The sequence below is a fragment of the Coregonus clupeaformis genome, unplaced genomic scaffold (assembly GCF_020615455.1).
Source record: "Coregonus clupeaformis isolate EN_2021a unplaced genomic scaffold, ASM2061545v1 scaf1668, whole genome shotgun sequence".
Classification (NCBI taxonomy): domain Eukaryota; kingdom Metazoa; phylum Chordata; class Actinopteri; order Salmoniformes; family Salmonidae; genus Coregonus; species Coregonus clupeaformis.
The window spans coordinates 36,747-59,840 of NW_025535122.1; the positions used below are offsets into that span (position 1 = coordinate 36,747).

The 23,094-nt window shown below is 43.5% G+C and overlaps 1 protein-coding gene across 1 annotated transcript; it reads right to left on the reverse strand.

Moving 5' to 3' along the window:
- Positions 1-577: 577 nt before the first annotated feature.
- On the reverse strand, positions 578-22,071 carry LOC123487346 (alpha-1A adrenergic receptor-like). The gene is made up of 3 exons (XM_045218566.1): positions 20,565-22,071; positions 2,617-2,758; positions 578-2,411 (listed from the first exon to the last, which is right to left on the reverse strand). Exons 1-3 carry the CDS (start codon positions 21,544-21,546, stop codon positions 1,997-1,999), a joined length of 1,539 nt encoding a protein of 512 aa, XP_045074501.1. The 5' UTR covers positions 21,547-22,071; the 3' UTR covers positions 578-1,996.
- Between the last annotated feature and the right edge of the window lie 1,023 nt (positions 22,072-23,094).

Sequence of the window (23,094 nt, forward strand, 5' to 3'; positions counted from 1 at the left end):
CCCACTAGATGTTTGTCCATATGATTACTACACAGGATAAACCAGGTTATACTTTACTTACCCACTAGATGTTTGTCCATATGATTACTACACAGGATAAACCAGGTTATACTTTACTTACCCACTAGATGTTTGTCCATATGATTACTACACAGGATAAACCAGGTTATACTTTACTTACCCACTAGATGTTTGTCCATATGATTACTACACAGGATAAACCAGGTTATACTTTACTTACCCACTAGATGTTTGTCCATATGATTACTACACAGGATAAACCAGGTTATACTTTACTTACCTACTAGATGTTTGTCCATATGATTACTACACAGGATAAACCAGGTTATACTTTACTTACCCACTAGATGTTTGTCCATATGATTACTACACAGGATAAACCAGGTTATACTTTACTTACCTACTAGATGTTTGTCCATATGATTACTACACAGGATAAACCAGGTTATACTTTACTTACCTACTAGATGTTTGTCCATATGATTACTACACAGGATAAACCAGGTTATACTTTATTTACCTACTAGATGTTTGTCCATATGATTACTACACAGGATAAACCAGGTTATACTTTATTTAAGCAAATACACCATAAAGTTTGTGATATTGACATTGAGTGATATTAACAGAAACATGATCATCTGTTCTTTACATGTAGCACCTTTCTCCGACTGACCACAGACCAAAAACAGTCACAGATCAGACCAACTGAAAGAGAAGGACCACAGACCCAGGAGACCAGAAACATTCACAGATCAGACCAACTGAAAGAGAAGGACCACAGACCCAGAAGACCAGAAACATTCACAGATCAGTCCAACTGAAAGAGAAGGACCACAGACCCAGGAGACCAGAAACATTCACAGATCAGACCAATTGAAAGAGAAGGACCACAGACCCAGTAGACAAGAAACATTCACAGATCAGACCAATGAATGACAGATTAGGGTGCAGTTCCACAGGTAGTCCCAGGGTAGCATAGTCTCTCCCAGTCCTAGGGCCAATACTGTGGCCTTTTATCAATTTGATTTGCTCACCTCCTGCATCCTCTCTCCTCCGTCCTTTCTCGCCTCCTTTTGAAAAAGGTCAAAGTTAATCAAGGAGAGTCGGCGAGGAGCGTGAACGTGGATGGAAATGCAGTTGCTTGAAATAAGACGCTCCTTTTCCACTCGCGCATCATGAGGCATATTATGTTTACAGGGGTGGATTCCCCAAACATGTGTAAAGCGCTCAAAACAAATTAAGTTAGTTGTGCAAGACATTTATAGATAAAACAATACGTAGCATATTGTTTTTAAACGTGTTCATTTTTTTCTCCTCTGACAAAAAAAGCTTATTCAAAGGGGGTGTGGCAGATTTAAAAACTATTCCGTGGTAGGATACACATGAGTATCCTTGATGAAAGATGGATCGAGGAGGGGAGGATACTCTTCCGTTCGGCCACTAATGAATTAACACACTCCTCGAACACTAAACCACATCCGTTTCCGGGTCACGGAGGAGAGAGGACGGAGGATGGTCTTTCGCCCAAACGAGAATCTCCCTGTATGTACAGCCTTGATACAGATGCATGCATTGGTATGCTATGGTCAAATCCATAATGTACAGTTCATGTGGTTTATCCCATTGCTTCACTATTGTCCTTGATCATGTCTCTGAGAAATACAGGACAGTTTCATCTGTAGTAGTTTCCCTCCGACAGTGGTAGTTCCATTGAACAGATGCTGGACTGATCCTGATGCTCATTAATGCCTGCTAACATACAGCAGAGATCACTGTAGTGCCATCTCCACTCCTTCAACCATTTCCCATGCCAAAGATACAAAACCATTGACAGTTAATTTGACTTGACTTGAACCATTGACAGTGAATGGAACCATACATCACTCCCCAAATCAGTCAGGTACTGAACATGATTTAAATACCCATCAGGAATAATTTAACAGCAACTGATGACTGTAAGACTCCCAGACAGTCAAACCTTATCCTCAGGTATGTCCCCTCCACGCTCCACACAGGGGAACGAGAACACCCCCTGGCTGGACTCCCTGTGAGACATCCCCCCCTGAGTCCCTCCACCCCCCACCCCCCCCCTCAGTGTCCCCAGCTGGCAGTCAGCAGGACTCCCAGGCAACAGAGAGGAGGGCCTGGAGGCGGCTGAGGCCCAGCAGGTGGAGAGGGTATCCCCTTCTGCGCAGGGCGGCAGGTAGCTGGGGCTGGGGCTGGCTGAGGAGGGCAGGGTGCGCTGGCTCCCGTTGAAGCAGGCAGAGTTCTTCCATGAGTGACCAGACTCTGCAGAGTTCTTCCGTGAGTGGCCAGAGGAGTTGAAGTGGGAGGTGCGGTAGTTGTAAGCCCGCCATCCTGGGCGTCTTCTATGGTGACACTGGCATCTGATGATGGGGAGGTGCGTGAACATTTTTAATTGAAAAACATTGTCCATTGAAATGTGTCTGTTGTTTCCACAGTTACAGACATAATGTACATACTCTAACATCATTTTACATCATTGGCCTAAGAAATATGAAAGGCCAACTGGAAGATGCAGATGAATGAAGGAGTACAGTAATATGATAGGTAGTGAAGTAATAGACCAACCGGAGGATGCGTATGAAGGCCAGTTTGAACTCTCGGCTGTAGCAGGGGTAGATGATGGGGTTGAGACAGGAGTTGAAGTAGCCCAGCCAGAAGATCACCTTGAACAGCGTCTCAGGAGGACGGAAGTCTTGGTTGAAAGACCCTGGGGGAACAAGAACAGATAAAGGTTATACAGCTTTATATTGATCTGTATTTATCTGTGTTGATCTGTATTGATCTGTGTTCACTCTTCATAACATCAGCCTTTATATCAATGAAGTCAGTACATAAAGCTCCACACATCGGGCTTCTTCCTAAGCGCTCTAGTGTACTTCTATTTTTGTCCAATAGATGGCAGCATGCTGTAATAAAACCATGTGGTTCATGTTGGACCAAATCAGCTGGACATGTAAACTACCTCAGTGAAAGATAAATAACAGGGGACAAAAACAGCCCATTGAGGCCTATTGCAACATTGCCAGAAGACACAATAAAGGAGGGCAGTGATTCTAAACTAGATAACTATGATTTTTATGTCTTCTGACAACGACGCCACATTAGTCCCAGGTATGTGACTAGTGGACCTGGCTGGCGGATACCGGCCTAGCCACTTGGAATGGACACATAACAACACTAACAGGGCCTGGGATGACCCAACATTCTGAGGGAGGACAGATGTGTTCCAGACGAGATGCATCTCTTCAAAAAGAGGGCAGGAATTGTTATGTGTTCAAGGCTACATAGCATCGTCAACTTCGTCAAGTGCTTTCCACTTGCAATGTCAAATCTGCCCTGTCTCAGGTTGATGTCACTACAAATATTCCCAATGACACAGAGAGAGAGATGAAATGGGAGAGGGTGTGAGAGAGCATGATGAGAAGAAGAAGAAGAAGAAGAAGAAGAAGAAGAAGAAGAAGAAGAAGAAGAAGAAGAAGAAGAAGAAGAAGAAGAAGAAGAAGAAGAAGAAGAAGAAGAAGAAGAAGAAGAAGAAGAAGAAGAAGAAGAAGAAGAAGAAGAAGAAATAGATGTGTTGCAGTATAAAGGATGTACATATGTTTTTTTATTAAATAACTGTTAAATAAAACACAACATTTATCAGTTGTCATGTGTTTTTACATGGTGCCAAAGTCAAGGGACAGCATTTACAACCACAATAAAATAATGACCCATGAGTGAAAAGCGAGACCACATGCATTTACCTACTAAATGTCGAAAACCTGGACTCATCAATTACAAACGTTCCATGCATTCCAACACCTAGCTAGTCAACAAGATTAGCATGGATTCTCATCAAACAAATTTATTCAGTAAAATAATGAGAGCAGCTAATCTGTGTTATGTTGTGTCACACTCCCCACTGCTACGGCCAAGCATCGCTGGTGAGAGGGAATCTCATAGGCTAATGATGTGAGAGTGGAAACTAGGAAGTCCGCCTTAGGAATGAAAACAATGAGTTATGAAACACATACAGGAAGTATGGAATAGCTGGACTGTTTATTTCTGTGTGTGTGTATGTGTGTGTGTGTGTGTGTGTGCATGTGTAGTGTGTTTGTGTGTGTGTGTGTGTGTGTGCCTGCCTCTGTGTGTGTGTTTGTGTGTGTGTGTGTGTGTGTGTGTGTGTGTGTGTGTGTGTGTGTGTGTGTGTGTGTGTGTGTGTGTGTGTGTGTGTCTGTATGATGTCTGTGTGTGTGTAAGCCGCACTTGGTCTCTGAGGAGATGAACGGCCCAAATTAATATCACATTCCTGGTAAGATTGTGGATGCCCTATAATCCCAAGCAATCGTGTGTGAAAGTTAGGACAAGTTAGGACATAATATCTGGAGAACAAGATATTGTTAACCTCTTCCAGGACACCAATATCAAGGCAAGAGCATCTGGTAGTGGTAACACCTGTCAACTGAAAGTGGTAACACCTGTCATCTGGTAGTGGTAACACTGTCATCTGGTAGTAGTGGTAACACTGTCATTTGGTAGTACTGGTAACAATGTCATCTGGTAGTAAGGTAACAGCTGTCATCTAAAAGTGGTAACACTGTCATCTGGCAGTGGTGATAACACTATCATCTGCGAGTAGTGGTAACAATGTAATCTGGTAGTATTGATAACATTGTAATCTGGTAGTAGTGGTAACAATGTCATCTGGTAGTAATGGTAACACTGTCATCTGCGAGTAGTGGTAACAATGTCATATGGTAGTACTGATAACACTGTCATCTGGTAGTAGTGGTAACAATGTCATCTGGTAGTACTGATAACACTGTCATCTGGTAGTAGTGGTAAAAAGTAATCTGGTAGTACTGGTAACACTATCATCTGGTAGTAATGGTAACACTGTCATCTGGTAGTGGTAACACTGTCATCTGGTAGTGGTAAAACTGTCATCTGGTAGTACTGGTAACAATGTCATCTGGTAGTAGTGGTAACAATGTCATCTGGTAGTACTGATAACACTGTCATCTGGTAGTAGTGGTAACAATGACATATGGTAGTATTGATAACACTGTCATCTAGTAGTAGTGGTAACAACGACATATGGTAGTATTGATAACACTGCCATCTGGTAGTAGTGGTAACAATGTTATCTGGTAGTACTGGCAACACTATCATCTGGTAGTACTGGTAACACTGTCATCTGGTAGTAGTGGTAAGAATGACATATGGTAGTATTGATAACACTGTCATCTGGTAGTAGTGGTAACAATGTTATCTGGTAGTACTGGCAACACTATCATCTGGTAGTACTGGTAACACTGTCATTTGGTAGTGGTAACACTTTCATCTGGTAGTACTAGTAACACTGTCATTTGGTAGTGGTAACACTTTCATCTGGTAGTACTAGTAACAATATCATCTGGTAGTACTGGTAACAATATCATCTGGAAGTGGTAACACTGTCATCTGGTAGTGATGATAACACTATAATCTGGTAGTAGTGGTAACAATGCCATCTGGTAGTACTGGTAACACTGTCATTTGGTAGTACTGATAACATTGTCATCTGGTAATACTGGTAACACTGTCATCTGGTAGTACTGGTAACACTGTCATCTGGTAATGGTAACACCTGTCAACTGTTAGTACTTGTAACACTGTCATCTGGTAGTGGTAACACCTGTCATCTTGTAGTATTGGTAACACTGTCATCTGGTAGAACTGGTAACAATGTTGTCTGGTAGTACTGGCGAAACTGTAATCTGGTAGAACTTGTAACACTGTCATCTGGTAGTTAAAACACTGTCCTCTGGTAGTACTGGTAACACTGTCATCTGGTAGGGGTAACACTGTCTTCTAGTCGTACACGTAACACTGTCATCTGGTAGTGGTAACACTGTCATCTGATATTGGTAACCCTGTCATCTAGTCATACGCGTAACACTGTCATCTGGTAGTACTGGTAACACTGTTATCTGGTAGTGGTAACACCTGCCATCTGGTAATACTGGTAACACTGTCATCTGGTAGTACTGTTAACACTATCATCTGATAGGACTGGTAACAATTCCATCTGGTAGTGGTAACACTGTCATCTGGTAGTGGTAAAACTGTCATATTGTAGTACTGGTAACACTGTCATCTGGAAGTAGTTGTAACACTCTCATCTAGTCGTTCACGTAACACTGTCATTTGGTAGTGGTAACAATTTCAACTGGTAGTAATGGTAACACTGTTATCTGGTAGTACTGGTAACACTGTCATCTGATAGTAGTGGTAACACTGTCATCTGGTATTACTGGTAACACTGTCATCTGGTATTACTGGTAACACTGTAATCTGATAGTAGTGGTGACACTGTCATCTGGTATTACTGGTAATACTGTCATCTGGTATTACTGGTAACACTGTCATCTAGTAGTACTGGTAACAGTGTCATCTGGTAGTATTCTTAACACAGTCATCTGGTAGTACTGGTAACAACTGTCATCTGGTAGTAGTAACACTGTCAACTGGTAGTGGTAACACTGTCATCTGATAGTGGCAACTCTGTCATCTGGTATTACTGGTACCACAGTCATCTGGTAGTACTGGTAACAACTGTCATCTGGTAGTAGTAACACTGTCATCTGGTAGTGGTAACACTGTCATCTGGTAGTGGTAACACTGTCATCTGGTAGTGGTTACACTGTCATCTGGTGTGCACACTGCCCACAAAATGAGGTGGAAACTAAGCTGCAAAGATTTAGAAAACAAATCACATTTTAATGGGTGAAATACCACAGTGTGCCATCACAGCAGCAAGATTTGAGACCTGTTGCCACAAGAAAAGGGCAACCAATGAAGAACAAACACCATTGTAAATGCAACCCATATTTATGTAGATTTATTTTCCCTTTTGTACTTTAACTATTTGCACATCCTTACAACACTGTATATAGACATAATATGACATTTGAAATGTCTTTATTGTGAGTGTAATGTTTATTGTTTATTTTGTATTGTTTATTTCATTTTTGTTTATTATCTATTTCACTTGCTTTGGCAATGTAAACATATTTTCCCATTCCAATAAAGCCCTTTGAATTGAATTGAGAGAGATAGAGAGAGAGAGAAAGATTGAGAGAGAGAGATGGAGAGAGAGATGGACAGAAAGGGCGAGAGAGAGATAGAGAGAAGGAGACAGAGAGAGAGAGACAGAGAGAGACAGAGAGAGAGAGACAGACAGACAGAGCGAGACAGTGAGAGAGACAGACAGGCAGACAGACAGACAGACAGACAGAGAAAGAAAGAGGGAGGTAAATGGGGGGAGAGAGGGAGGGATAGAAGTAGATAGTTTGGGGTTTAATGCCCAACCTATTCTGCACTTCAAGCAGTCCTACGCTGAATCAATTCTAGGTTACGTAAACCCATTTACTGTGGACATCTAAGGGTGAAAATAGCATTTGAAAATACAAGCCTGTAAACACTGTTTGATACATGTACTGTACAGGAGGCCAAGACACATACAGAGAACATTCTCCCTCTGTCTCTCTCTCGATCTCACAGATTGTCAGACCAAAACACACACACACTGAGATTATCCTAATTGCAAATGCATTGTGCCATCTGCGACTCAAGCCTCACAGTAAACAGTGCATACTTGCCGTCCCTGCCACAAACAGAGAGATTGGCTGAACCACAGAAAAACAAGCCCTCACTCATAATCAATAAAGAGGCCAAAATTCTCTCTCTCTCTCTCTCTCTCTCTCTCTCTCTCTCTCTCTCTCTCTCTCTCTCTCTCTCTCTCTCTCTCTCTCTCTCTCTCTGCCTCCTTGGCCCGAGCTAAAGGTTTTGTGCCAAATAAAAGGAGCAGTGTACTGGGACTGAGGGGAGAGCCAGTGGGTACTGGGAAGCTTCACTATCCTCCAAAGAGCCAGGGAACCACAGATGGGCCGTTAGGCTGGTATGAGCCCGGGCCAACACAGCTGTGTTCCTATCTGCCTCTCCCTCAGGAGTGGGCCCTATATACACAGAGAGTCCCCTGGGGGACACGACCATGGGTCAGTGCCTAGACCACAGTGCCTGGACCAATACACACAGCCACTGCGTCAACTCAACTCAACCCAACACACACGCATGTCCTTTGGATTGTTAAAGTTGCAATGGAGCCGTTTTTAGCTCAGTATCAAATCATTTCTGGGTAACAATTAAAATGGTCAAAAAGAAACAAAAATAGCTTCTTAGCAAAGAGCAATTTCTCAAGCAAGAATTTAGCTAAGACTGTCTGTGTGATGCGTGTGATAGAAGGAGTCAGGCGCAGGAGAGTAATACGCCTCCAAAAGTGTATTCCGTCGATAAACAGTTGCGCAAGCATGCGACAACAACACTCAGGCACAGGGGAAATATCTACCCTGGCAACAACAAGGTAAGGGTAGCTCGAACGAGCTACACACAGCTCACAACAAACAAACACCCACACAGACAAGGAAGCAGAGGGAACACTTATACAATGGCTAATTGGGGATACGGACCAGGTGTGTGTGATATATTAGACAAGAGAAGTGGAGTGATGATAAATGGATCGGCAGCAGCTAGTAAGCCAGTGACGACGAACGCCGAAACCTGCCCGAACAAGGAGGGGAGGCAGCCTCGGCGGAAGTTGTGACAGTCTGGGAGCGGTCTGAGTGGGAAGGGGAAAACTGATAACTAGCTGTTATTGGCAGATAGATTTGGAACTCTCTTTCTTATTGGTCTATTAACTATATATACCACCAAAACATACATACATCATACAGCTCTTACAATAAAAGGGCATTATCATCATTTTCACAATTTCACAGTATTATTCCAACCTCCTAGTGTGGAAATATACAGTGCATTCGGAAAGTATTCAGACCCCTTGACTTTTTCCACATTTTGTTATGTTACAGCCTTATTCTAAAATGGATTAAATAAAATAAAATCCTCATCAATCTACACACAATTTCCCGATAATGACAAAGCGAAAACAGGTTTCTACCGTCCTGTAGGAAGGTGAACCTTCGCCGCAGTCTGAGGTCCTGAGAGCTCTGGAGAAGGTTTTAATTAAGGATCTCTCTGTACTTTTCTCCGTTCATCTTTCCCTCGATCCTGACTAGTCTCCCAGTCCCTGCCACTGAAAAACATCCCCACAACATGATGTGCCACCACTATGATTCACCGTAGGGATGGTGCCAGGTTTCCTCCAGATATGATGCTTGACATTCAGGCCAACAAGTTCAATATTTGTTTCATCAGACCAGAGAATCTTGTTTCTCATGGTCTGAGAGTCCTTTAGGTGCCTTTTGGGAAACTCCAAGCTGGCTGTCATGTGCCTTTTACTGAGGAGTGGCTTCCGTCTGGCCGCTCTACCATAAAGGCCTGATTGGTAGAGTGCTGCAGAAATGGTTGTCCTTCTAGAAGGTTCTCTAATCTCCACAGAGGAACTATGGTGCTGTGTCAGAGTGACCATCTGGTTCTTGGTCACCTCCCTGACCAAAGCCCTTCTCCCCCGATTGCGCAGTTTGGCTGGGCGTCCGGCTGTAGGAAGAGTCTTGGTGGTTCCAAACTTCTTCCATTTAAGAATGATGGAGGCCACCGTGTTCTTGGGGACTTTCAATGCTGCAGACATTTTTTTGTACTCTTTCCCAGATCTGTGCCTCGGCACAATCCTGTCTCGGAGCTCTATGGACAATTCCTTTATCCTCATGGCTTGGTTTTTGCTCTGACATGCACTGTCAACTGTGGGACCTTATATAGACAGGTGTGTGCCTTTCCAAATAATTTCCTATCTATTTAATTTACTCCAGGTGGACTCCAATCAAGTTGTAGAAACATCTCAAGGATGATCAATGGAAACAGGATGCACCTGAGCTCAATTTCGAGTCTCATAGCAAAGGGTCTGAATACTTATGTAAATAAGGTATTTCTGTTTTTTATCTTTAATAAGTTAGCAAACATTTCTAAAAACCTGTTTTCACTTTGTCATGATGGGGTATTGTGTGTAGATTGATGAGGGAAAAAATAATTTAATCAATTTTAGAATAAGGTTGTAATGTAACAAAATGTGGAAAAAGTCAAGGGGTCTGAATACTTTCCGAATGCACTGTATATAGAAAACACAGGAAAATTATATTTTGGACTGCATTGGGCTATAATACCAGTAAATCTGTGTACATGAGCAATAATCTTTAATTGTATTTGACACACACAGAGTTTTAGAGAGGGTAGTGGAAAAGTAACACAGCAGGATAGAAACTGGCAGAGCTTTTCCTGCATGCTTGTTCAGGAGGTCCTTTGTGATCTTTAGCTTTGAAAGCTATGTGTATTATTGTAGGTTGTTTGTGTGTTTGTGCTACGCTTTGTGTGTATTGCACTTTGTTGTACAGTATCCTCTTGCCAGTGTTTATATTGAATTCCTATACATAACTGTCAGTGTAAACTGCCAACTGTTTGGCAAGGATGTAGTCAGTGTCCGGTAGTATGTGAAAGACAATGGGGTGGGGGAAGAACTGAGGGAGAACTATTGTTTCTCCTCTGATCTGATCACATCCACTGAAAACAGTGTTTGCACCTCCTTCCTGCAGACAAACAACAATCACTCACACATTACTTTACACATTATTTTACACATGGAACAAAACGTTTAATTTGTTTTGTATTCTCTGTGTATTTTTATTTTCCGGTGTGTTCCCTCTGTGTAATTTGTTGTTGTAAGATGCTCCCTTCCTAAGGAGACCTTGGTCTCAATGGGACTTCCTGTTAAAATAAAGGTAAAATAAATCAAACATTACACAGGGTAAGAAACAACAGGAGCGTCTGCAGGAACGTCCTAAGGAAGCAAGGCATCCTGTTATTCTCACTTACTGTGTGTTTGATACCTTTATGAACACACACACGTGCAAAGAGGTGTCTAAGATCAGCAGAAGAGAAAATCACATACTCAGACTGGAATGATAGAATGTCCCTTAGGTATGTACAGTAAGATGTATCTGGTGTTATAAAAACTTGGTTTCTTGGTGACATAGCCTACATACATATGTGATGCACGATGTAAGCGGAGGGAAAGTGTTATTGCTTTAAATGAAAGACATGGAATGAAGCTATTATTGGTAAGTTCAATTGATGTCCCTGCGGCCTTGCTTTAGTGCCCTTGTCCAGTGGTCCACAGCAGCTTTGTCACAGGACTCGTCTGCCATCCCCTCTACCTCAGCATCACTCCTCTCACACTCATTATTCTTCCCCTCCAAACACCAATTCAATCACCCCCAGAGCACAGGGGCCAGCGAACTCACTGCGTAAGCACAACATGGATGCACACAGATGGAGACGTACACGCATTGAGACACATCGAGATACACACACAGCCCCACCGCCTCAATCACACACGAACACACAACACCGCCTGACACAAACATTCTTCTGTTTGAACATTCTTCTGTCACGTTTGGACATGCTGCCTTCACCATTTGATAAATGAGAAGCCTTTAGTGCTGGGCGTTAATATAATGGGTTAGGGGTTAAAGTGGCCAGAAAAATGTGTGCAGAGAAAATAACACAATTATCCCCTGAGTACTAATGATTTGTCACTGACTGGCTGAGATGAGAGATGACAGAGAGACAGCATTTAGATGTGACTTCCTCCATAGGATGACAATGCCTCCATCCACATGGCACGAGTGGTCACTAAATGGTTTAATGAGCATGAAAACATTGTAAACCATATGCGATGGCCGTCTCAGTCATCACATCTCAACCCAATTGAACACATATGGGAGATTCTGGAGCGGCACCTGAGACAGCTTTTTCCACCACCATCAACAAAACACCAAATGATGGAATTTCTCATGGAAGAATGGTGTCGCATCCCTCCAATAGAGTTCCAGACAAATGTTCAATGCCAAGGTGCATTGAAGCTATTCCGGGCTCATGGTGGCCCAACGCCCTATTAAGACACTTTATGTTCGTGTTTCCATTATTTTGGCAGTTACCTGTATATTGAATGTATATTTGTTGATAGAGGCTAATGGATTTTGTGCCCTCTGGGACGGCAATGTTACAGGTAAAGCTCTGAACCTCATTCTCATTCTATTGAGATAAAATTTGACATATTGGTTTACTGTAATTGTTGAAGGATGGGTGTTTCTTTGGGAATAACACATTATCTCCATGAGAAAGTTCAGTTCAGTGAGCAGGTCTGATAGAGCATGAATCCTACAGGTTATATAGCTGTGTGTCTGACACACATAGAGATGAATACTGACACCTGTGTATCCTCTCAGGAAGGGATTAACACTGGGCTACTGGTTGCCCATGTCAGTGACCTTCATTAGTCAGTGTGTGTGTGTGTGTGTGTGTTTGTGTGTGTGTGCGCGTCCATCTATTTTGTGCTTTGAAGTGAGGCCGCTGACCCCTATGAGCCATAGTTACCCTAAACATCCACGCTAGAAAAAAGACCCTCGGGGCACCTGGCATGGAGCAGCTTGGAGCACAGCCAGCCGTCACTCTAGTTACATTACATAGACCACAGACTAGTGATTACAGTGGTTGGGTGTAGTGAGCGGCTCACAGGAAATCCCCCTTAGTGGGTGGAAGTAGGCTGATGAGGGCAGTGGGAGCGGAGCTGTGCTGGGAGGGAGAGGATGTGTGTTGTGTGTGTGTGTACATGTGTGTGTGTGTGCATGCGTGTGTGTGTGCATGCATGTGTGTGTGTGTGTGTGTGCGTGCGTGTGTGTGTGTGTGTGTGTGTGTGTGTGTGTGTGTGTGTGTGTGTGTGTGTGTGTGTGTGTGTGTGTGTGTGTGTGTGTGTGTGTGTGTGTGTGTGTGTGTGTGTGTGTGTGTGTGTGTGTGTGTGTGTGTGTGTGTGTGTGTGTGTTTGATGGAGCTTGTGTGTTTCTGCTCCTATCAGGCTACAATTACTGGGGTTTAGAAGTTGAGCCAATGAGCCAGACAGTTAAGCTCAGAAGAGCAGCAGGGGATTATTATTTAAAAAACGATAACCATCCCTTAATCCCTCCATTTACAGACTATAGGATAGGGAGAATAGATGGGTGAGGATAAGCCTACGGGATTGTCATAATAGAGGAGGAGTCGAGAAGATGTAGAGTATTCCATTGTATAGTGTGGGTGTGTAAACAATATGGATGGATGTGGTCCACTGTTCGTACCGTATCTATGCTTGAATTCACAACTTTTGCAGCTCAGCTTAAATTAGCCCCTAAGGTTAAACAAGGTTGTACTGTTAAGTAACATGATGCACTGTATCGTACTGGGCCCTAATAATCAGGATATTAGTCTTGTGGTTATCCATTGATTGGTCTTAAATAAACAGTCCAGAGTTGTCCACATTCTTACGTCCCCCTCCTCCCTTTCCAAAGAACCCTCAGGATCAACAGAACACAACTCCACAATGTTCCCAGAATGTTCCCAGAGTTCCGTGCTTCTGTTATCTAATTAAATGTTCCTTGCAGCGGTCGGAGGAATCTCCTGCTGCTGTCCGACCTTGTTTAGTGACCAGCAACCTCATCCCGGATAGGAACGCATAATGTGTGTGTCTGTGTGTGTATGTGCGTGCGTGCGTGTTTGTGTGTGTGTGTTTGTGTAGCAGCGGGGGCGTAAAGGCACACTCATAGCGAAGCGAACGAGATAGATGGGAGGTGTTGAATGGAGCTGAAGGATGGGACTAATAACAACTAACAACAAATAATAACAAGATAACTAATAATGTTAGCATACTGTGTCCACAATAAGTATATAGGTTGTAGGTTGGGAGCTTTTGTGAACGAGCACAGTTAGAAAGATATGGCATATAGAAGCAAACCGGATGGACATCATGAAAATGATCAGAGAGGTTGAGAGTAGAAGAAGTTCAGGAGAAAAAACAAACAAAATATAATTATTGTAAAATTGACTGTGTCCATAAAATGTAGATAGTAAGTATAAGCTGGAAGTAGAGGCCTAAGCATTGTTGTTCACTAGTTTACTCCAAGTATATATATATATTTTTAAGGATATGTATGTGTGTGTGTATGTATGTGTGTGTGTATGTATGTGTGTGTGTATGTGTGTATATGTGTATATATATATATGTGTATATGTATGTATATGTATGTGTATGTGTATGTGTATGTATATATATATATATATATAAACATGGGGGATTGGAAGTGATACAGACAATTACATTGATGGAAGTTACAATCAATCTGATATATTAAACTGATCTACCCCTGACGAACACCAAAACGAACAAAAACGTCACAAAATGTACTCATAAAATATGCGCAAACTGTTTCGACTGGGAAGCATGCGACAGGATTAAGGCAAGGTCCTGTCAAAAAGCACGTTTCCATATGGCTGCAGTAATTATAGGCGCATTGGTTGGCTCGACTATAGTATGCATTGGTTGAAGCTCAATGTTAAATTTAAATCTCCTTATTATATCTAAGCCAATATGAAACAAATGTCAATGAAAATTCACAAATAAACTTGATTGGAGGTACACAACACACCGAGAACCACTATAACGGATTTCTGACAGGGTCGTTATTATTAGGGTCGTCAGCCAATTTTTGGAGGGAGTTGTATTACGGTTTAACCGGGCAATGGCCATCACGCCATCGAGCGAAAGTGGGGAGGAACATCCTTCTCAAATCAAACAGTCATCTGCGTCAAACAGTAACAAGGCAGCATGGTGCATCGTCTAGAAGCATACAATCTATATTCCATAAAATAAATGTTTGAATTTTCAAACTAGTTTTCATTAGGAAGGCAGATAAAGCGTTTTTATCAAAAGCAATCACTTCTGCATGTGAAAACAGCATCCTACTCATGTGGTCCTCTGTAGCTCAATTGGTAGAGCATGGCGCTTGTAACGCCAGGGTAGTGAGTTCGATCCCCGATACCACCCATACGTAAAAATGTATACACACATGACTGTAAGTCGCTTTGGATAAAAGCGTCTGCTAAATGGCATATTAAATTATTATTATTATCACTCCTGCTTGACCACACCACTTTCGTTTTGAGCCGACTTCGCCGTCCTCGGCCAGAGCGGGGCACCTGGTTCACGCCCAGGTGGCAGCCCAGTACCAAAAATAAATGCAATCACTTTTCACCCAGTAACCTGGGCCAAATAAAGGAACCCCCTCATTCTTGCTTGCGTGATCTGTGAGCAGTCAAAATAAGCCAGAAAAATAAACGTTCAATCAGTACTGAGTGAATGAACAATAAAACAATTTAGGAATGATCCGTGGCTGTCATCACCAGACTGTCCATTTAAATGGAGTGTCAAGTTAACTTATCTATAACAGGGTTTGTAGCGTAACGGTTAGTGTCATCGCCCTGGGATTCGAAAGTCCTTGGTTTGCCTACCGGAGGGGATATTTGGAGCAATTATTTTTTGTGTATAGTTTTTGACACCCCCGCCCTTTCCCGACAACACACACACGGTGTGTGCTTATTTAAATTATTATGTGTTTCTTAAAAGAGCCTTTGGGTTGGTTGGGCATCTTTAGGTGGCAACGGATGAAGCGTGACGTGCACTAGTACTAGTGCGCGTGTTTTGCTACTATGGAGGAGAGAACCGTGGAGAGACCAGCTCTCAAACTCTCAAGGAAGTTGTTGTTGCCCTCATCCATCAGATGCACCGCCATCCCAACGGTACATCCCATGGACACACTGCTTAATGGCAGGGTGGTGGATTGTGGGCATGCCCCTGTCCCATAGAAATGTGTAAACCAGCTGATTAATTTAGCACCAGGCCATCTCTATGGGAATATTTCTGTCATTTGAGAAGCTAAGAAATGTGTCAAGCTGGCCCATGTGGAGCTGACAACCAACTTCCACACATTCATATGCACACAGTAGGCTAGCCTACATCACACACTATCAGTAGCACTTATGTATGTTTTCATATTTATACTGCCATTTATAAATGTGGGAATGTGTGCTCTATTACTTGAGTTGGACAGCTGGGTACAGCATTACTAACAACATTTGTAGCTAAAGGATTTAGAGTGAGAACGTTATAGACACACAAACATCATACCCCCAAGACATGCTAACCTCTCACCATTACAATAGCAGGGGAGGTTAGCATGTCTTGGTGGTATGATATTTGTGCCTCTGTAACTTTCTCGCTCATCGTTATTCACAATTTATTCAGGATTATTTGTAAACATGGTAGAATCCACATTAATGTAGAAGTGTTTAGAAACATATTCTATACCTATTTACAATACAAATGACACAATACATTATTTACCATTCATTTCTATTGGGCACAAAATAATCTGAAACACAACCAAAACGAACAGCAAATGCATCCAGCAAGTTTGTAGAGTCACAAGCTTGATGTAGTCATTCCGTGCTAGGAATATGGGACCAGATAATACACTTTTGACTACTTTAATACACATATAAGTGAATTTGTCCCAATACTTTTGGTCCCCTAAAATGGGGGGACTACGTACAAAAAGTTCTGTAATTTCTAAACGGTTCACCTGATATGGATGAAAATACCCTCAAATAGCCTTTAACCTCATAGCCATTGTATCATTTCAAATCCAAAGTGCTGGAGTACAGAGCCAAAACAACAACAGAAATATGTCACTGTCCCTATACTTTTGAAGCTCACTGTATGTATTCATAAAAGTGTTTTGTACTTGTTCAATGACTGTATTTTACAGGTGTTTCTCAGCAGTTTGTCATTTGTGACAGTGTTTGTATCAAGAGTTACCAAAATTGCTATTGACGAGCCACAGGGTTATGTAGGCATTTTTGTTTAAGCCTACCGCACCTGATTCTACTACTTAGCTGTTCATCAAGACCTCAGCTGTTCATCAAGACCTCAGCTGTTCATCGAGACCTTAGCTGTTCATATTTTAACAGCAGGACACTGTAAAGTCCATTATCCTGTGACATTTGTGGTGATCGTAGAGCAAAATGGAGAACACCTTCGTGTTTGTGAGAGTCTCATCTTTCCATAGAGTGGTCATATTCGGCCAAACCGTTCGGACGCTACAGACGTTTTCGTGAGAAGTACGATTTTTCATGGTCTGACAAACATCGCTGTAGCTCGGTCACCTTCCACCGCAGATGAGGAAGGCTGACATAGGCGGATGGGGTGGATTGAGACGCAGCCCATGCAGATATCTCTAGCTTAAACTGACGGATTTTGATGGGGATTTTTTTGTTATGTTACTTAGATTGACGCAAGGTTAAGGATTGCTACCTAGTCATTTGACAGAGGTAATGAACTGTCCATTGACCAGCACAGCAATTGATAAAATAGGACCATGTTTGAAAAACAAGTGGTTCTGAGCTTATGTCAATATTACACAGGTACACAATGTGGTGCTCAGACCAATTCCTACTTCTCACTTAAAACATCATTTTTTGTTTTTAATAAACAAATAGTTCTAGTCGAAGCTAGGACAGCAGGCTCCTAATATGCGCACTACGGATCAGTACTTCCTGATAAGCACAAACTCCTGCACAATTCAAGTTATCTACATTCTTTGTAATGACTGGAGATCTGCATGCTCTGGTTTAGTGCATGCATTCACAACTGTCCCAAGTCAATCCACAGTGGTGGAAAAAGTACTCCATTTTCATACTTGAGTAAAAGTAAAGATACCGTAATAGAAAATGACTCAAGTCAAAGTTAAATTCACCCAGTAAAATACTACTTGAATAAAGGTCTAAAAGTATCTGGGTTTTAAATATACTTAAGTACAGTGGTGGAAAAAATAATAAATTTTCATAATGTTACTGGAGGAAAAGTACATTCTTTATATTAAGCAAACCAGACAGCCTAATTTTTTTGTTGTTGGTCAAGACACCCAGTGGCACACTCCAACACTCAGACATAATTTACAAACGCAGTATTTGTGTTTAGTGAGTGCGCCAGATCAGAGGCAGTAGTGATGACAACACGTTATATGGATAGGTGCGTGAATTGGGCCATATTGCTGTCCTGCCTGAGCATTCGAAATGTAACGAGTACTCTTGGGTGTAAGGAGAAATTTATGGGAGTAAAAAGTACATATTTTCTTTAGTAGTAAAAGTAAAAGTTAACTACTTTAAATATTTGTACTTAGTTACTTTACACGACTGCCAATGCATGTATTAGGAGTTTTAGTGATTGACTGCTTCTGGTTTATTAGGGGTTATAAAAGATAGCTGACACAGTACATTACCATACTGGACCTGACCTCTTGGAGAGAGAGGCACAGAGAAGGGGAACTCCTCTCTTTTCAGAGGTCTCCTCTGAAAACAACAGTAGTAAATAATGATCTACGTTTTCTTGGCCTCCATTCTTAGCCTCCCCTCGTCTATCTGCACTGCTCTGTCCCTCGCCACAATGTGCCCGCAGCACGAGTCTCTTCTCCACAATATATATTGTTTCATTTCCTCTAGATGTTGTCTCTACAGCCGTGATGGTGGCGGTGGGCCCTTTACTGCTGTCAGTCCCAGTGGAGTCTGGCTTGGGCCCCCACAGGCCCCCACCGGCCCCCCCACTGGTCCCGCTAGACTCCATTAGCCCCCACCGGTCCCCCAACTGGTCCCTCTAGACTCCACTAGCCACTTCCACCCCCACTGGTCCCTCTAGACTCCACTAGCCCTTACCACCCCCCACTGGTCCCTCTAGACTCCACTAGCCCCTACCACCCCCACTGGTCCCTCTAGACTCCACTAGCCCCTACCACCCCCACTGGTCCCTCTAGACTCCACTAGCCCCTACCACCCCCACTGGTCCCTCTAGACTCCACTAGCCCCTACCACCCCCACTGGTCCCCTCTAGACTCCACTAGCCCCTACCACCCCCACTGGTCCCTCTAGACTCCACTAGCCCCTACCACCCCCACTGGTCCCTCTAGACTCCACTAGCCCCTACCACCCCCCACTGGTCCCTCTAGACTCCACTAGCCCCTACCACCCCCACTGGTCCCTCTAGACTCCACTAGCCCCTACCACCCCCCACTGGTCCCTCTAGACTCCACTAGCCCCTACCACCCCCACTGGTCCCTCTAGACTCCACTAGCCCCTACCACCCCCACTGGTCCCTCTAGACTCCACTAGCCACTACCACCCCCACTGGTCCCTCTAGACTCCACTAGCCACTACCACCCCCACTGGTCCCTCTAGACTCCACTAGCCCCTACCACCCCCACTGGTCCCTCTAGACTCCACTAGCCCCTACCACCCCCACTGGTCCCTCTAGACTCCACTCAGCCCCTACCACCCCCACTGGTCCCTCTAGACTCCACTAGCCCCTACCACCCCCCACTGGTCCCTCTAGACTCCACTAGCCCCTACCACCCCCACTGGTCCCTCTAGACTCCACTAGCCCCTACCACCCCCACTGGTCCCTCTAGACTCCACTAGCCCCTACCACCCCCACTGGTCCCTCTAGACTCCACTAGCCACTACCACCCCCCACTGGTCCCTCTAGACTCCACTAGCCCCTACCACCCCCACTGGTCCCTCTAGACTCCACTAGCCCCTACCACCTCCACTGGTCCCTCTAGACTCCACTAGCCCCTACCACCTCCACTGGTCCCTCTAGACTCCACTAGCCCCTACCACCCCCACTGGTCCCTCTAGACTCCACTAGCCCCTACCACCTCCACTGGTCCCTCTAGACTCCACTAGCCCCTACCACCCCCACTGGTCCCTCTAGACTCCACTAGCCCCTACTGGCCCTGGGGCTGAGGATCAACAGACCAGATAAGAGAGGGGCCCAGGCAGCTCAGGTCAGACCAGCGTAATATGTGGGGTTTCCTTGACCATATTACTCCGGCTCAGGAAAACCTCCTAGGACCTAGTAATATGATTAAGGAATTATGTTCCATACCTCTGAGCATGATGTCTTACAGCTGGTTAAGTTCACCCTGACACAGTGACACCAATAGCCTGGGTATTAGTCTCTGCTATAGACAACTGGTTGTTGTTTGGCAAGGTAGTAGACCCCCACTACAGTATAATAAAGTCCACTATGCCACACACATTGTCTGCGTCCCAAAATACTTTTGACCAGGGTCCACAGGGCTTTGGTCAAAAGTAGTTCACTATAGGGAATAGGGTGTCATTTGGGACGCAGGCATCATGCTGATAAATCATGGCAGTAAATTAATGGGTGCATATTATCATATATGCCATTGTCTGCATCAGTGCCAACTTTCTGGAGATGGGATTTATGGGACAGTTCTCTATGAATGGGACCCAAGTGCCACTTAGATTTACTTCCAGATATTAATGAAAAATCTTCTCAGACACTTTTCAGCAGTTTGCTTGCGAAATGTAATATGGCACCAAAATGTATATACATTTACCATAATAGGTATATTATCACATATTGAGGGTTGTTTTAATTGTAGGCTATAGTATCATAATATTATGATTATTATCATTGTTTCATTCAACTGCTGGACTGCTGTGTCAAATAATCATATCGATCAAGATAGTTTTCTGTAATAGGCGTACTTGGATATTCGTTTGGAAAAGGGTAAATAAATATGGAAAAATATACCTACCAATGGGTAAGGCTAGGAAGAACGGCAGCCAACAAAGCGTAAACATGCCAACCACGACCCCCAAAGTTTTTGCTGCTTTCTTCTCCCGGGAGAATTTCAGAAGTTTCACTGCCAGGGAGCTCCTCGCCTGCGTCACGCGGCCCTTGCCAGTGCCTCCGCCTGTCTCATCCTGCAACTGGGATCCCCTATGGATCCTGAGCGTGAGCTCGCTCGTGTTCATCCTCTCCCTCATCACCCCGGCCTCCAAGTTCTTGGTGGTCCGTTTGGCAACTACATAAACCCTAAAATACATGGACAAGATAACAACCAGCGGTATATAGAAGGACCCGAGGGAGGAGAAGAGTGCATAAAACGGTTCCTCGGTGATGAGGCACACCGTGTCGTCCGGCGATGGAGGCTGCTTCCACCCAAGGAGGGGTCCAATGGAGATGACCACCGAGAGCACCCACACCCCGAGCATGGCCAGAAGTGCCCGCTTCTCGGTCACTATGCTTGGGTACTGCAGCGGGTGGCTCACCCCGATGTAACGGTCGATTGAAATTACGCACAGGCTCATAATGGACGCGGTGCAGCACAGAACATCTACCGCCGCCCAGATGTCACAGAAGATCCTGCCGAACACCCAGTAGTTGAGGATCTCCAGGGTGGCAGACACCGGCAGCACGGTGGTACCCAGCAGCAGGTCAGCGATGGCCAGGTTGATAATGAAGTAGTTGGTCGGGGTCCGCAGGTGCCTGTTGGTCACCACCGCCAGGATGACGAGGATGTTGCCCACGATGGCGAACACGATGAAAGCCCCAAGGACCAAGCCAAGCGGGATGGCACGGGTAAGATCCACTTCACCGATCTCAGTCCCGTTGCCAGTGGAGTTTGTGGTGTTGACAGGCGACTCTGAAAGCCACGGTGTCCCCACTTTCCCACCTTGAAATTCCAAATAGGAACCATTTCCCCATAAATTGGCATGGTCAGTGCTCAGATTCATTTTGACTAAAGAGGTCCTCCATAGCAGGTTTCTAATCACATGGAGCTGTAGAAAAAGAAAATGAGCAACACCTAAATAAATCTACGCTGCTCGACTAAGTGTTGTTAGGCTACATTGTTAATGGAGAGGTTATCAAGGATTACAATTCCATTTCCAAGCCGGTGCATTTTCATAACGTCCCACTCAGTTACAAAACCAATTGGGTGAAATTTTATCATAAAGGTCTTGTCACATCCGTCCAATTGCAGTGCAGTTGTCTCTCTCTGTCTTCTCTGGGAACTGTCTGCATGAAAAGTACCGAGCAGACAGCAGTCCCCCCTGTGCCTCCTGTCAAACCTCACTGCTCGGCGCGCTGCACTGTATGTGCTTCAGCAGCTCTCTCCTTAATGCAGCCTGACTGTATGAATGGGTAGATAGATATACGGCCAAACAGAAGAGACGTACTATATATGACGCAAACGCCCAAGAATAACTGCACTAGGAAAATGTCTGTGGCAGCACAGAAAACGCATGGATTTCTGTGTTGGTTTTGTGGCGAGGTTTATGCATGCAACTCTTTCATGAGTCGGGCGGGGAGTGGACTAGTGGCTATGCTGTCATTGATGTATGTTTTCAGAAGAGTAGATTAGATTGTTGTTTTGGGAGCGTAGTCTATAGGCTACTATGTTATGCATGATGTGGGCAGGGGTTAAAATGGGATTTTCTGGTGGAAAAATGCTTTTCCATATCATTATTGAGTAATATTTGACTGAAGGCCTAACCTAAAATCAAACAATTATGCCTTTATGTTCATAATGGGTTTCAATGAGAGCTGATTCTGTTATGCAATTAATTCCTTAAAAAATATATAGTTTCTCCGACATTATCATGACGTTATGTGAGGAATAGCTGTCTGATCTAAACATGGCATGGTTCAAATTTGGCTTGGGATTTGTCTATGTTTTCAGAAGGGATTATTCCCTCAATCTCTCTCTATCCACCATGAAACTCCACAATATCTAGGTAATATGAACAATGTTCAGAATAAATAATCAAAAAATCTATCACTACATATCCTAAACAGGATTCGCACTAGATTGAATATCTTGGGCTTTGAAAACAGCTAAGGTTTTTCTGTGCCTTTTGTCTTGATCTGTCATTTTTAGTTCAAATGGAGAGGAGGCTTAAAGGGAATCAACAAGGTGAACAAGGCCAACAAGCATATGGCTGAATTTGGCCTATGTATGAACCCATAGAATAATACCAGTAAGCAATGCATAGCTGTTAACATTTCTTTCCCTATCAAGACAGACTAATATCCTATCTTATAATTAAGATTCAGGTGAATATATTTTTCCCACAGGTGTTGCAGTCACTGTAAAAAAAAAATGTGTATCAACCCCCCAAAAAATACTTCAACTGGTCACGTAAATTAGTTAGGTTTTCTCAATTGAAAAATACTACATTTGTTGAAACCAAATATATGATTCAATACCAACTGTTATTTCATTATTACCAAACCTATATTTCAAGTTGCAACTTACAGTTGAAGTCTTAGCCAAATACATT